General features: G+C 58.8%; 3 protein-coding genes across 3 annotated transcripts; all 3 read left to right on the top strand.

The window, feature by feature from the left end:
* Window positions 1-2,711: 2,711 nt before the first annotated feature.
* Window positions 2,712-3,993, top strand: BXZ73DRAFT_99985 (uncharacterized protein; the record flags this gene model as incomplete). The annotated part of the gene is made up of 4 exons (XM_048028190.1): window positions 2,712-3,281; window positions 3,337-3,409; window positions 3,467-3,862; window positions 3,932-3,993. 4 exons carry the CDS (start codon window positions 2,712-2,714, stop codon window positions 3,991-3,993), a joined length of 1,101 nt encoding a protein of 366 aa, XP_047879208.1.
* A 1,799-nt stretch (window positions 3,994-5,792) lies between these two features.
* Window positions 5,793-6,647, top strand: BXZ73DRAFT_99984 (uncharacterized protein; the record flags this gene model as incomplete). The annotated part of the gene is made up of 1 exon (XM_048028189.1): window positions 5,793-6,647. The coding sequence occupies one exon, from the start codon at window positions 5,793-5,795 to the stop codon at window positions 6,645-6,647; it is 855 nt and encodes a 284-aa protein (XP_047879207.1).
* A 2,530-nt stretch (window positions 6,648-9,177) lies between these two features.
* BXZ73DRAFT_89218 (uncharacterized protein) lies at window positions 9,178-9,821 on the top strand (the record flags this gene model as incomplete). The annotated part of the gene is made up of 3 exons (XM_048025199.1): window positions 9,178-9,265; window positions 9,317-9,495; window positions 9,555-9,821. 3 exons carry the CDS (start codon window positions 9,178-9,180, stop codon window positions 9,819-9,821), a joined length of 534 nt encoding a protein of 177 aa, XP_047879206.1.
* Between the last annotated feature and the right edge of the window lie 3,329 nt (window positions 9,822-13,150).

The raw sequence follows: 13,150 nt of genomic DNA, 5'->3' as shown, positions 1-13,150 counted from the left end.
CGGCTGCGGGACTGTTTTCGCGTCCCCGCTGCCTCCTGCTTTTCGACAGCTCGCTTTCTCGTGTGCTCGCGTCATACCGGCCGCCATGCTCTCTCGCTCCACACTGCCGCGTCCCTGATCCTGATAGACGTTCGTCGTACCATCGGGATCCCCGTCGCCGCCGCGGTTACCGCGAGGTCTTCTCCAGCTTGAGGTTCAGCCAAGGGCGCCATCGATGCCGCCTTCCGGATTCGGAGGATGCGGCTATGCACGCGGTGTCGGGTAGATGTGACGCCACTCCGCATATATCTCTTTCTGACTTTTACTCCGTCTGTGCACGGTCCACGACAGGGCGAAGGCAGCCAAACGAAGGCACTCAAGAAAGCGGGTTGACAACCGCATCCGTGCGAGGCGTCGCCGGCGACCGGTGCGAGCGCCAACGGATGGGGAACGGCGCCCTTCCTCGTTGTCGATCGATGCCTATTCTTCTTCACCGGACACGCCGTGCGACTCTCAAGGACCCAACTACACCCCCAGACGGCGCGCCGCCGATTTCTTGCTGGCGCCCCGCCCGCCAGAATTCCGGTGGAAAGACAGGTGGATTCTACGTGGCTACCGCTGGATTCCACGGGTGGGGCCGCAACGTTGATTCCACATTTCATCAAGCAGAAATCCACCTGTCGCTCTGCTTGCTGCCAGAGGCCATCATGCCCTCTGTTTTCATGCTGCTCGTCAGCCCGTTTTCCAGTACAATTACGTACACATGACTGAATCGACGAGTGCCGCTGGCCGCCGAGATCCTTGGAACAGCTAGGCGCCCAGCCAAACCTGGGTCCAGTGTGTCACACTCGAGTACAGTGACACAGAGAATCTCACCGTAGTTCATTCTGCATGAGAGTCCTCGATATTGTCCTCCTATATGAGCAATAACGCGCCGCACGAGGTGTGCACAAAATTCGTTCACACTCATATATTTTCCCACAATCAGGAAGCCGGTAAATGAGGACTTAGGAAACGCCAACGGCGAGTTTGACGGCATGAGACGGTCGAACCCCATCTGTGGAAGGTTGTTCCCACGCACAGACCTTTGGGCCGCAGCTGCCAGCAGCGCGCTGCGCGGCTCTTGTTCGTCTTCAATCCCTCCTCGCTGTTTCTACCGCCACCTCCGATCTTGCACCACAGCTGCTTCCTCCTAAGGGCTGCTTCACAGACATGTAAGCCCAAATTTTGCTCGTGTGCCTTACCTGATAGAACGTCACATGAACAGGCTACCAAAGAAGAAGGACAGCAGCTTGAAGTCCCCATTATCGACCGGAGGACATGTCAGTGCCGAGAGTTATCGGGTTACGTCGGCACCACCCCGGTATGTAATGTCCACTGTGCAATTACACATGTCTACTCCCCTTTTGCTGTCAAGGACACCGCAGTTGTGCGAGGTCTGAGCGGCTTCGTGACCTGCTTCTGGCATCCATCATCCTCAGCCCACTGACAACAATGCCACTGAGCGGCTCGACGACCTGGGTGATCTTAGTATAGAACCCCCTCCTGTAGTCGTTCCTTTACTGCTGTCTTCAATAGAGGTCTAATGCATTTGTTCTTCGAGTAATTGCTAGTGCGCGGACCAGTTTCGTAGCTCCCGCGTGATGCCGAATGCAACCGACACGGTGGCTGACAAACATATGTCACACTGGTCACTATTTTATTCATTGTGACTCTCAAAACAAAGGGCCTGCGCGGTGTCGGGTACCTTTATCGGGGGCAAATCTGTCAGGCGGAATCCACGTATCAACCAGCTGTTTACCACCTGTCGAACATCTGACTTCCAGCCATCCCCTCCCTGGAAACTGCGTTGCGGCCCGACAGCTTGAATCCACGTTTCGTGCGAGGAATTCCCCGCCCGCATTCTTACACGTTGTTTCCGGCGGCGCGCCGCCTGGGGGTGTACGTCCAGCAACGCAAGCCGCCGGACACCGCTCCCCGGAGCTGCACCCGGGCCAGTGCCTCCTGAGCCCGTCCTGGCCGCGACTGCGGGTCGAGCGCATCGAACGTCGCTGTCGGCGCAGTACGCCGTAGGGTGTATGACGTCATTCCCGACTCCGCGCGCTGGGTGTGGCACTGACGACGTGCCGACAGCAAGAACTCCGGGCACGCGCTGCTTCCGTGCACCTGACGTGCCAGGGCCGGCGACGGACCTGGATCGCGAGGTTCCAGAAGACGCCGGATCTCGTCCTGGCACCGTCTTCCGCCCCGTTCTCCAATCACAGCAGGCTCGAGGCTCGAGGGTGGGGCGTCGATACCAGCAGGTGCTGTCCCCGCATCGTTCGCCCCACGGGGGTATCATACGCCTACCATAGTGCTTTGCCCTTGAGGGCGTTCGACGAGGAAGACAATATATACATATCCGCCTTGGGGTACTTGCTCATAACTTACCGAGCAATTTGAGAGACGTTTTGCAAAGATCACAACGTAGCTAGAACCAGATGCCTTTCTGCTGGAGTCCGCGATAGAGATTTTGAGGTCGGAGGTATTTGTTGAAGAGCGGGATCAATCGGGCCGAGACTCTTAGGTTCGGTGGGAACGTGGACGTAGCGTGACCCAGGTATCGCGCTGCTTTGCCTCCGCTATCCGATGGCACATCCCATCACGCCTTTCTCCTTTCTCTTTCGCCGCACACGCAGCAACTCAGAATGTCCTCTCCATCTGTATATCCCCATCGACCCCCACCGTCCTCGATGAGATCTCGGCCGGTACCAACCGAAGTCGCTGAGAGGGTTCTCGACGACCTCGGCGTCCAGGAAGACGTCCGTACGCTCTCCACCTGCGCTCGTGTCTGCCGCTCCTGGGTTCCGAGGGCAACCTTCAACCTTTGGCGCAAAGTCACAATCAATGGCAAGGACGGCCTCGATTCCGTTCGTACAGCACTTGAGCACTCTTCTCAGTTGAGTCGGTTCATACACGCCATCCGGCTCGAGGCCGATCGCCGCGGCGACTTTCCCCACACGGCGCTCGCAGTTCTTTTCCCCTTCATCGGATCCCGCATCACGAGTCTAGAAATGTACTCAGAACACGGTGACGGCATCCATTTCCCGAGCGCTGTGTTCTCTCGTCTCCAGCACTACACCGCACTCAAGACACTCACGGTTAACTACCAAATCTTTCCCACCCATCATCACGTCCGTCGGATTTTTCGCGCACTGCCTGCCCTCGATACACTCGAGCTATCCGAGTGGCACAACCTCAACCGTACCTTCCATGATTGGAATTCCGTCCCTGATGAACAGCCCCGCTTGAAGAAATTTGTGGTGAGATAATCCTATCCAGACGTCTGAGTGCGAGCTGACTTGATGTGTTATGAAGATAATGACAAGGTTCTCAGAAGTTTTGTGGAACGATACCATCACAACTACGTCCACGTGGTTGACTACTCCAGGTACTTTTGCGGTTCCTGAGAGACAAGGGAGCTCTCAGCTAAATGCATTCTTCACAGCCTCCCGCCTCACAGGATTTTCGAACATCAGCTGTCTTTCCCTGGAGTTAACCGCTGAAGGATTCAACAGTTCGCTCAAAGCCACGGAGATTCAGGAACAGCTAGGGTTCAAGGGTGGAGACCTTCCAAAATCCCTGCGTTCTCTGCGGATCATTCTTCACAGCAATTTCGCATACTTATTTCACTTCGACATCGACAAGAAACACGTTGTGGATACTTCTCTTGCCCTTTCACGGCTTGTGCAAGATCACGCGAAATACCCGAACGGGAAGGGCATCACTTTCATCATCAAAAACTCGACCATGAACCTCCGTGATCATTTCCGAATGTGGATGCAGCGCCTATTGTCTTCTCTTTACAAACAGAAACTTCTCCATATAGTCTTTGAGAACGATGGTGCGCCATATTTTGCACATATGATCCTTGTTCCTTTCTCTAGACTCTGACATTGCTTTCTATTTGCAGCAACCATTACACCAGGATCATACGGCCCTACAGTGGTGATTCACCAGGTGCATCCATTGTGATAGCCTATCGGCAGGTGCGGATGCATCTGGTGCCGGCCGGCCCGGTTGCGCTCGACACCGCCTTCCCCGAGCGCGCTCCGGCCGCACGAGTGCGACGCTGTCCGAGATGTCCGGACACCGGCGCCTCGGGACCCTGCCACCTGAGCTCGCTGTCTCCGACGGTGAGCTCGCCTCCCTCTTTGTTTCACACCGCATCTTATGATTAGGAATCAAAATATATTTATTATTAAACTACTACATAGGTGGGCTAGTAAGTAGCGGGTGATGTGGAGCAGGGCAGCATAAGGAAGACGAGGTGGAGGGCGCCGTGAATCGGAGGGCCAGGAGGAGGCGGAGGGACTGGGAGGAGGTGGAGGGCGACGTAGAGAATGAGGCGGAGGGTCGGGACAAGGCGGAGGAGGTGGGCGACGTGACCGCGGGAGACGCGGAGGAGGGCGACGCAAAGGCGAGCGTGGCGGAGGTGAGGGAACGCGAAGGCGGAGGAGGGCGACGCGAAGGCGGAGGAGAGCACGCGAAGGGCTCGCGGGGGGACCGGGAGGGCCGGGACAAGGCGGAGAAGGTGGTGCGCGATGCGGGCGGTGGTGCGCGATGCGAAGGGGGAGGAGGCGCAGAGCGACGAGCCGGCGACGCGAGCGGGAGGTGACGCGGGAAGGAGGCGACGCGGGCAAAGGAGGCGATGTGGGCCGGGAGACGTGGAGGAGGCTGCGCGGGCGGAGGAGGTGCGCGGAGGAGCGCGGTGTGGAAGAGCGCGGTGGGTGGGAGGAGGTGGGTGATGCGGAGGAGGCGGGTGATCAGAGGAGGGCGGCGCGAAGGAGGCGGCAGGCATGGGTGGCGCAGGGCGAGGAGGAGGGCGATGCACAGGCGGATGGCGCAGGTGGGCGATGCGGGCGGAGGAGAGCGGCTCGGAGAGGAGGACGTCAGGGTGGACGTCCTCGGTCTGTCGTAGCAGGGGGCATGGGTGGGATCCGGGAGTGCAGAGGGACCGAGCGGAGGACTCACCAACGAGCGCCGCGGTACATCGCCGCGGCCCCCTATTCCAATCTCCATACTGTGGACGTCCGTATGGACGTCCTCGTGCGGTTTGTTTGTTTTGAGTGCGGTTGGGAGGGTCGGTATAGGGTGGGATCGAGGTCGAGGGAGGAGGTCGAGGTCGAGGGAGGTCGGAGAAGGGAAGGTCGGTGTCACCTGGTGACACGGGGTCCAATAGCAGACGACAGTCGACCGTATGGTCGCTATCGTCTGCCTGGGCTGAGCGGGGAGGCTGGGGGTAGCGAGGGTGGTGGAGGAGAGCAAGGACGGTGAAGGGAGGGACGCGTGGCGTGCATCACAGACACGCGTCGATGCGCGCCACGCGTCCTTGCCGCCCACCGAGGCGCGTCTCCACGGGCGCGCATCACGGATCGCCAGATCCGTCCAGATGCATCCGTAGCTGCTGATAGGCTATCGCAACGGATGCACCAGGGAAATCGCCTGTGCTCTACGGCCATCCTGGCAGCGCTTATTATCTCACCGTCTCTCCAGATGGAGACTGGGCAGCCAGCAAATCACTATCAAGTATAGGCTCGCTTCGCCTCGGAAGATCGACAATGGTCTGGGGCACTGGAACTGGAGGTCCTCCCGTGCTCGAACAGTGGCATGATAGCACATTAGATGATTATACAAGCTCACCAGTATTCTCCCCCTCTGGCACCCTTCTGATATTTTCCGTCAAAGAATGTCTCCATATTTGCGATTGAACCCACACGAACGAATTGGAAATCGGCTACAACCGACCGGCGCGAGAGAGGTCAGTGGTGGAAATGGATGACGACATCCTAGCCTCTGCTTGGTCTCCGGATGGCGCATACATCCTCACTTTGACGTGTGGCGGAGACGTTTTCATGGTTGACCCGGAGAACACGAAAAACCTCCATTTCAAACGCCCTTCCCGCATGGAAAACCTCAGACCTATTCTACATGCCAGGCTATCGATGCGCATTTCCAACGGCCGCCTCTATGCTCTGGTCAAGGTCTTTCGTGCCGCGCAGGAATACGTCGAGGTTTGGGATCTGAGCTCTGCAACATACCATCCGCGGTTTGGTGGGAACGTCCAAGGCATCCCTAGACCCGACATTATGATTTCCCAAGCCGTTCTGCGGCATGACGAAGGTTGCGGCACACCCGCCGTCCTCGCCGTGACCTACACCGGCTCGCTCCTGGTCGACTCCGGGGCGGAGGATGAACCCGCGGGTGATCCGCTCACGACATACACGCGGGACCTTCTAGCAGGGTTCAAGACGATAGCCCTATCCGAGGACGGGGAGCGCGCCTTGTGCGTCGCGGACGCCGAGCCGTCTGCGACCACCTGGTCGTGCTGCGTCGTGGAGACACGGACCGGAGGTTTTCTTTCAGATATCGTCGAAGGCGACTTCCCGGTGGGGATCTTCTGGGAGAACGGCACCCACCGAGACGTGGGCCACAGGGGGGCGAAATACCGTCGATCGTGGTTCTGGGACACGCACAACGGGTGCCTCTACCGTCTCCTGCCGACGCTAGACACCAAACACGTGAGGAAGGTGGTGGTGTCGCGCGATGGGTCGAGGGTGGTATGGGCGGATCAGGGTGGTGGAGTGCACTTTGGTCGGAACGAAGGCGACGTGATTCGTGCTGAATGAGACTGATGGCGGCATGATGTATGTACTATAGCGGGGGCTGGACAAGTAACGCACTGTCGCGCTCATTTGAGAAGTGACCGTGAGTGCCTAGACGACGAAGGAGATGAAAGCTGTCCAAGAGCGAGCACGGTTCGTATATGCAGTCGAGCTCGCGCCGTGTGGAAGGCCGCCGCCGCGAGCGAGCGCGGAGTCGGTCCGGGAGCTCGCCGGTAGCCGGCGCGTCGGACGAGCCCTCCTTCGGGACGCTCCCCGCCACTCTCGTCTGCTCTCCGTCGTCAATCGATGTTTATGCCTCATTCCGCCCATGATCCTCCCTCTGCTCGAAAGCTTACCGTGACTCCGAGGCCGTGACGGCTCCAATTCAACGTCAGCAAGCATCACTTCGATGATTGTCGCGCCACCGAGCTTGGGGCATTCTGCACATCGGTCCTCAAGCTCAAGCTCTCGCGCGGCTTCTGGGTCTGAGTCCTGCCCTAGATATGGGCCATTTCTCCTGCGTAGTGCTGCTGCCGGGGTTAGGTTGCTGAAGTAAGTCCCCACCTCCTTTTACTTTCGCGTCTTCCAGTCCCCCCCACTCTTCCAGCACTATTCTTGCGGAAGTACGTCGCGTTCATACTGTAGATCTGTCTGCGTTCACGAATGTCCTTTTCCCTTCCCTTGCATCACCCTCTACCCGCACCGCGGCCATCCCTCTCACTTTCACCCCGATATGTGCTGGAGATTGTGTCTGACCTGCTCCCCATAGCGTCTCCAGTCCGGACAGGTCTTGACCGACATCCTCCCATTCCAACCCTCCGCTTCCTTTCCTTGCGTTCATTGGTGTTTTGTTCGGGCTAGTAGACACCCCGTTCCTATCGCTCCTCGACGCTCATAATCAACATAAAGAGCCTACGCATGTCCGATGCGCGAGTCGTGCAACGGCCGAACCCTTGCGAGCAGTGAATCAGAACTCGCAACGTCCGTATATGCCATATTCGTAGCTCTCGATACGACAACCGCACTGTACGGAGTTAAGGTTGCCCATCGCCCGCGTCTCATCTCATGATGGTGCCGGATTTCCTCTTCGAAAATGCGTGCATAGCGCTGATGGGCTCCGTGCGTTGCAGCGAGTACTGCAAAGTATCTGGTAGTTATACTTCGTAGTCCATGTATGTATGGGCCTAGCACACGGTATGAACATACCATGCCAGTTCAAACTAGACACAGCCAAAAACGCACCGCGACGAGCTGTCGCCTAGTACACGAAAGGGACGACACGACACGGGATGCGCGCGGCGTATGCCGTCCACAGGCTGCTCGCCAAATCTCTCCCACAATCGAAGACGTACGCCAGCGTCCCGGCGAGCATGAGCAGCCCGCCGGCGTAGCCCGGGTGCCGGACGACGGTATGGACCGCTAGTGATGAGTTCGTGGTCGTCCTGCACGCCGACCTTCCACGTGAAGTGCTTCCCGAGCGTGTTTTGGCACCATACGCGGATCTGTCCCGCAGACCAGGCCGAGGGCGGAGGCGGAGGAGGAGCGGAGGGAAGATGGCGCAGCACCTGTGTCTAAGAGAGCGATGATGGGGCCAGAGACCGGGTTCGGGGGAACGAAGTGAGCGGCGAGGAGGCCCGCCTCTGCTAGGGCCAGCCCACAGACGATGTACTGTGACGAGAATGAGCGACAGGTAGGAGCGCGGAGGTCGCGCGCAGAGATGAACCTTGTAGGTTGTGATGAAGGGAACCTGGGCATCGATGGTTCTGGTAAGGTGATGTCGACGGACGACGCGCGCCCTGGTGGTGCGTTGGTGCGTGGATGAGTCATTGAACCGTAGAAAGATATGGCCGGGGAGATCAAGAGAGGGATCTTGAGCAAGAGGGTGCTGATGACTGGGGGCCGAGTGATTAACATGCTTAAAATAAGAGGGGGTTGAGGTACCGGTGAGCGGCCGTGGTGGAGGGGTTCACGCGTTCACGAGCGACGGGCTCGTTGCTCTTGAGGATCGCCTCATGGCCAGAAGCCCGGCTTCATCGCTTTCACCATGCATCTCGAAGGGCATGGGCAGAGGCTTGCCGATGCTGGCTGATCAGAGTGATTGGGAGTCGGCATGTAAGGACGTCAAGCGTGCAAGATGATAACGCACATCTGTTTGCCTTTCGGGAGCATGGAGGGAAGTGGTATCAAAAAAAGCGCCAAGGAGCGCGGCCACTGGGCGCTAATCGGGCGGGGACTGACCAGGCGCGCTTGAGGCGCGCGGTCGTTGACGACGGCTCTGGAACGCTCTCCTGGACCCTGGTCTCCAACTGGTCTCCACCGCTTTCGGCTCCTCCCTGATCGTGTGCGGCGGGGTAATGATTGGCATCAGCGACACCTCGGTTCGCTCCCAGCTCTCGCCGATCTCCCCGCCCCACCCCTGGTTATAAGGACCCGTGCCTCGCCCACTCTCTTCAGCAGCTCCTCGAGTTACTTCCTTCGCCTTCCTCTGCCTGATTTCCCTAGCCCTTTGTCCTCGCACACCCTCCCCCCTCCCTCACACACCCTTGCACTCACCATGCGTTCCTTCGCTGTCCTCGCTTTCGTCGCCGCTGCGTCCGCCGTGTCCATGCGCTCGCCCCTCACTGGTCGTCAGAGCCTCCCTGGTGTGTACTTCCTCGCTCACTTCTGCTGTCTCCACCTAACGCCCGCTGTAGACTGCTCCGTCTCGTGCTTCACGGACGCCGACCTCGGCAGCTGCGACATTACTGACAACGCCTGTCTCTGCAAAAGCTCGTCCTACGTCTCCTCTGTCACCTCCTGCATCGAGTCCGCATGCTCTGGAGATGACATCCAGACCGCCGAGGCCAGCGCCAGCGCAATTTGCCTCGCCGTCGTACGTCTCTTTTTCACTTCTTCAGCTTCTTCCAATCCTGATTCCGGCCTTGCGCACAGGGCGTCACCCTGACCTCCCCTGCGACCTCGTCGGGGACCTCACCCACCACGTCGGGGACTTCACCCGTCACGTCGGGTACTTCACCCGTCACGTCGGGGACATCACCCGCCACCTCGGGTACCTCGCACTCCGCGAGCGGCTCGACTACTCCGTCCTCGACTTCGCCCTCGAGCTCGGGGACCGCGAAGCCTAACGCCGCCAGCGCGCATGGTGTCAACGTCCTCGCTGCCCTCGCCGCTGTCGGGGTCGCCGCCTGCGCGTTCTAGACTGCCGTCCCGGTGGTCGCCCCGGGTTCCCTGGTCCTGGACATCTCGCACGCGCGCCCGGTGCAAGTGTCGGGCCCACCCACACGTTCCTTCCAACCGTGACTCACGCCAAGCTTATACCATGCCTAGTAACATGACCCCGCAACCCGCATCGTGTCCCGCTTCGCCTTCGCATTCCCAGCATCCGCAGACATTTCCCGTCGTACAGTACTCGTACGCCTCATGTAGTATCACGCTTGGCCTAGTTCGCCCGTCCTACACCGCCGGGTAGTACTCGGTCTCGCGCTGGATATGTTCTGCTTCTGATTAGTGGTTACAATGCAATATGCTATCGTTCTGCCCAGATGAGAGTTAGGAAGGCTTGCTGGACGTGCGGCAGACCGCGCTGTTCAATTTGTTGAGGGGCCGAACATCCCAGCCTCCAGGCCGCCTATGGCTGATTGTCCTCCAGGCTGCAGCTCCCCGCACACGTGGTCGGTTGCAGTGCAGCTCGAGGAAAAGCGTCGGTTGCGCTAGTCTCGGTTCCAGTCGCCGGGGGGACGGGCTCGGTATCAGCCGGTCCGTTCGGACTCCGCGTGGTCTTCGAAACATCCCGACTTTCAAACTCCGCCCATCCCCATTGGCCTGTGAGTGTTGACCGATCGGATGGTCACGAGCGTACCGTCTCCCGAGCTCTGAGCACGGCAAAGTTCGCATCACGATCGAGTCCGCCGTTACAATTATCCTACACCCCGCCCCCCGCAACATCTCCACATCCCCCCAGACTTCCTGAACACTCAAGGAGCACATATCAAACATCGAGACAGAGTATTGGGCACGCGCAAAGTTTAGCGGGCGTGTTCAGAGACCCTCTGAAGGTCGGGAACGAGACAATGCCGCGGTGAGCCACACGGCCAGGGTCCCACACGACGAGGCACCACGGCGATGTGAAACGGCGGGTGGGGCAGTTTTTGCGCACCGCCGCAACCGGCGATCGCGTGTGGCTCTGCTTAAGTACCGGCTGTGCCGAGTGTGGTTCGTCTCACCGCATACCGCATTTTTTCCCTGCCTCCTGGCAAGTACTGCTGTCCCTGGCGATGTGCCTCTGGTCCACGGCGGCGTGTTCGAACCGTGAGTGCTCAAGCTTATTTGTTTGACACAACGTTGACCGGCTCAGTCCATAGAGAGTCTGGCTAGATCACGCGGGGCCAAGCTAAGTGTGCGGTCGAAATCCGGACAATGTCCCTTCAAACATCAGATCGCCAAGTGGGGCGCGGTGTCACACGTTCTGACTTTCCCGAGGTTTCACTCGCTTACATATCACGTCGAGCGGCTTCGACTCGCCGCTCGGGAGTCGGAACATCGATCAGCTGCAGGAATGTGGTCTCGTCCCCAGATCGTGTAGGCGGTGGCGGGGTGCGGCAGTACAGAGCGGCCGCGGCCTAGACCACAGGGATGTGTTTCCCGAACCGCGTCGAGTCGGACGCATTTGGTGGCTCAAACTGACACGGTGTGGAACAAGTGTGGAACCACAACGTTCGGTTTATAGCCCCACGATGCTTGTCCTAGGTGGGCTAGTGTACAATAACAGCGAGTAAGTGATTATGTCCTTGTTCGTCTAATACTTGAACATCGCTAGAGAATACCCAACTTAATGGGTGAGTGAGCGCTTCCTTAGGCGGGCGGCCCGGCGGCGGCGCCCACTATATGCCATACTTCCGCTGTGTCACATCTTCAGCTTTCTCGGGCCTCCTTGTCGCCCAAGAAGTTCGAGGGCATCGAATTCTGTGCGGTACAGAAATGTCATCACGCTCGAGTATCCCACGGATAGAGATAAGCAAGTGAGCAATTTGCTGGGCTCCGCTCCTTGAACCTATCCTAACTGTTCGCAACAGCCTCGGATTGATCCTCCCGGCTCGGGGAGGCTATGTCAACACGGTTTGGCGTTGCAATACGTTCCAAGGGCTCTGGGATGACGCTTGAATCCGAACGCCAGGCACCCGCGCATCCGCATAGACGTTGGGTATCTCGGCTCGTGGCACCTGCGGCGTGTCGTCATGGACACGTGCGCTTCTCTGAATCCCTATCTTGACTGCATCCCCTTGCAAGATGCCGCACTCTCTCCTGCCCCGCCCGAAAATCCCACCACTGTTCAGCGAGAGCTCGACGACAGGCTGAGCGCATCTGCTCGCATCCTTTTGACTGAGATTTTGGAATCCCTCACCCCTCCGCTCAGTATTCCTCGTCCGGGTTCTCCAGCTCCATTCTTTGAAGCCCTGCGCCTACTTGAAGCTGTTTGTGGGCACGGAGGTGCAGACGGACGCACCTTTGCCGAAGTACGTCACATCCTTCCTGTTTAGTTCTGCGTCTACGATTTTTATGCCTCCCTCCCCCGTCTACCTGCTCCGCTTTCGAAGAGGTCTTCCTGACGCGATTATATGCGCTTCAAACGCGCTCCTCTCCTCATCTGCGTCATGTGAAATCTACAAGGGAGGATGTTGAACAGAAGTTCCAGCCTCCAACAATGCAGCGTCCAGCGTGAATACATCTTTCAGCCAGCTTGCTCTCTCTTTGTCGTCCGCCTGAGTCCGCGTCGCCGTGGCGCCACCGGCTTGTGCGAAAATCCCAGTGTTCGCAACTTTCTGCGCAAGTCAGAGCAATCTCGGGTTCTACTACGTGTTCGTCTCACTCATTATCGCGCGTCATGTCCAGGTTGGTGAGCTCTCCGTCCTTCCTGCTCTCCTCGTAGTCTCAAGACGAGGGACCCGCACAGATCGGATGCCTATCAGACATCACATGTCGTGAGATCATTCGCGCAGTCACCTCTCGGTGCCTGATCTCTCACTCGCGCTCCCACCGTCCTCCGCGACGTTCTCACTACTCCCAATGCACCCGTCCCGTTGCGGCTGCGTTCCATACAGCATCTGGCCTCCCCGAGGTTGAGGCCGCCCATTCCGTCCCCGTCATTGGCCCGTCTCTGCATTTTGCGACGCCCGGCATGCCCGCCCTCTGAGTGAACGCGATCGATACCGCGGTTGAGAGATGTCGTCCGGAGTCGGAGGACGCTGTTGTGTGGGCGGTGTTGGGCAGATGTAACGCCGTCCGGACTCCGCGTGTATTTCCTTCTCGCCTCGACTCTCTCTCTGCATGTGGATCCCCGACAGCGCGAATCCAGCCAAAAGAACTTGGCGCCCAAGAAAGCGGGCTGACAGCCGCTGGCGGTCGGATCGGGCGAGGCTTTCTCGTTGTCGATCGACGCCCTCTTCCTCTTTACCACGCGGCTCGCAAGGACCTGTCCGGATCTCAGCAGCAAGGCGTCCCGCAGGGAAGCCGCACCGAGGGCAGCGCAA

Source organism: Epithele typhae (genome assembly GCF_022376455.1).
Source record: "Epithele typhae strain CBS 203.58 chromosome Unknown BXZ73scaffold_15, whole genome shotgun sequence".
Lineage (NCBI taxonomy): Eukaryota > Fungi > Basidiomycota > Agaricomycetes > Polyporales > Epitheliaceae > Epithele > Epithele typhae.
The sequence above is the reverse complement of the archived record's forward strand: the minus strand, read 5'-3'. Positions and strand labels throughout refer to the sequence as shown.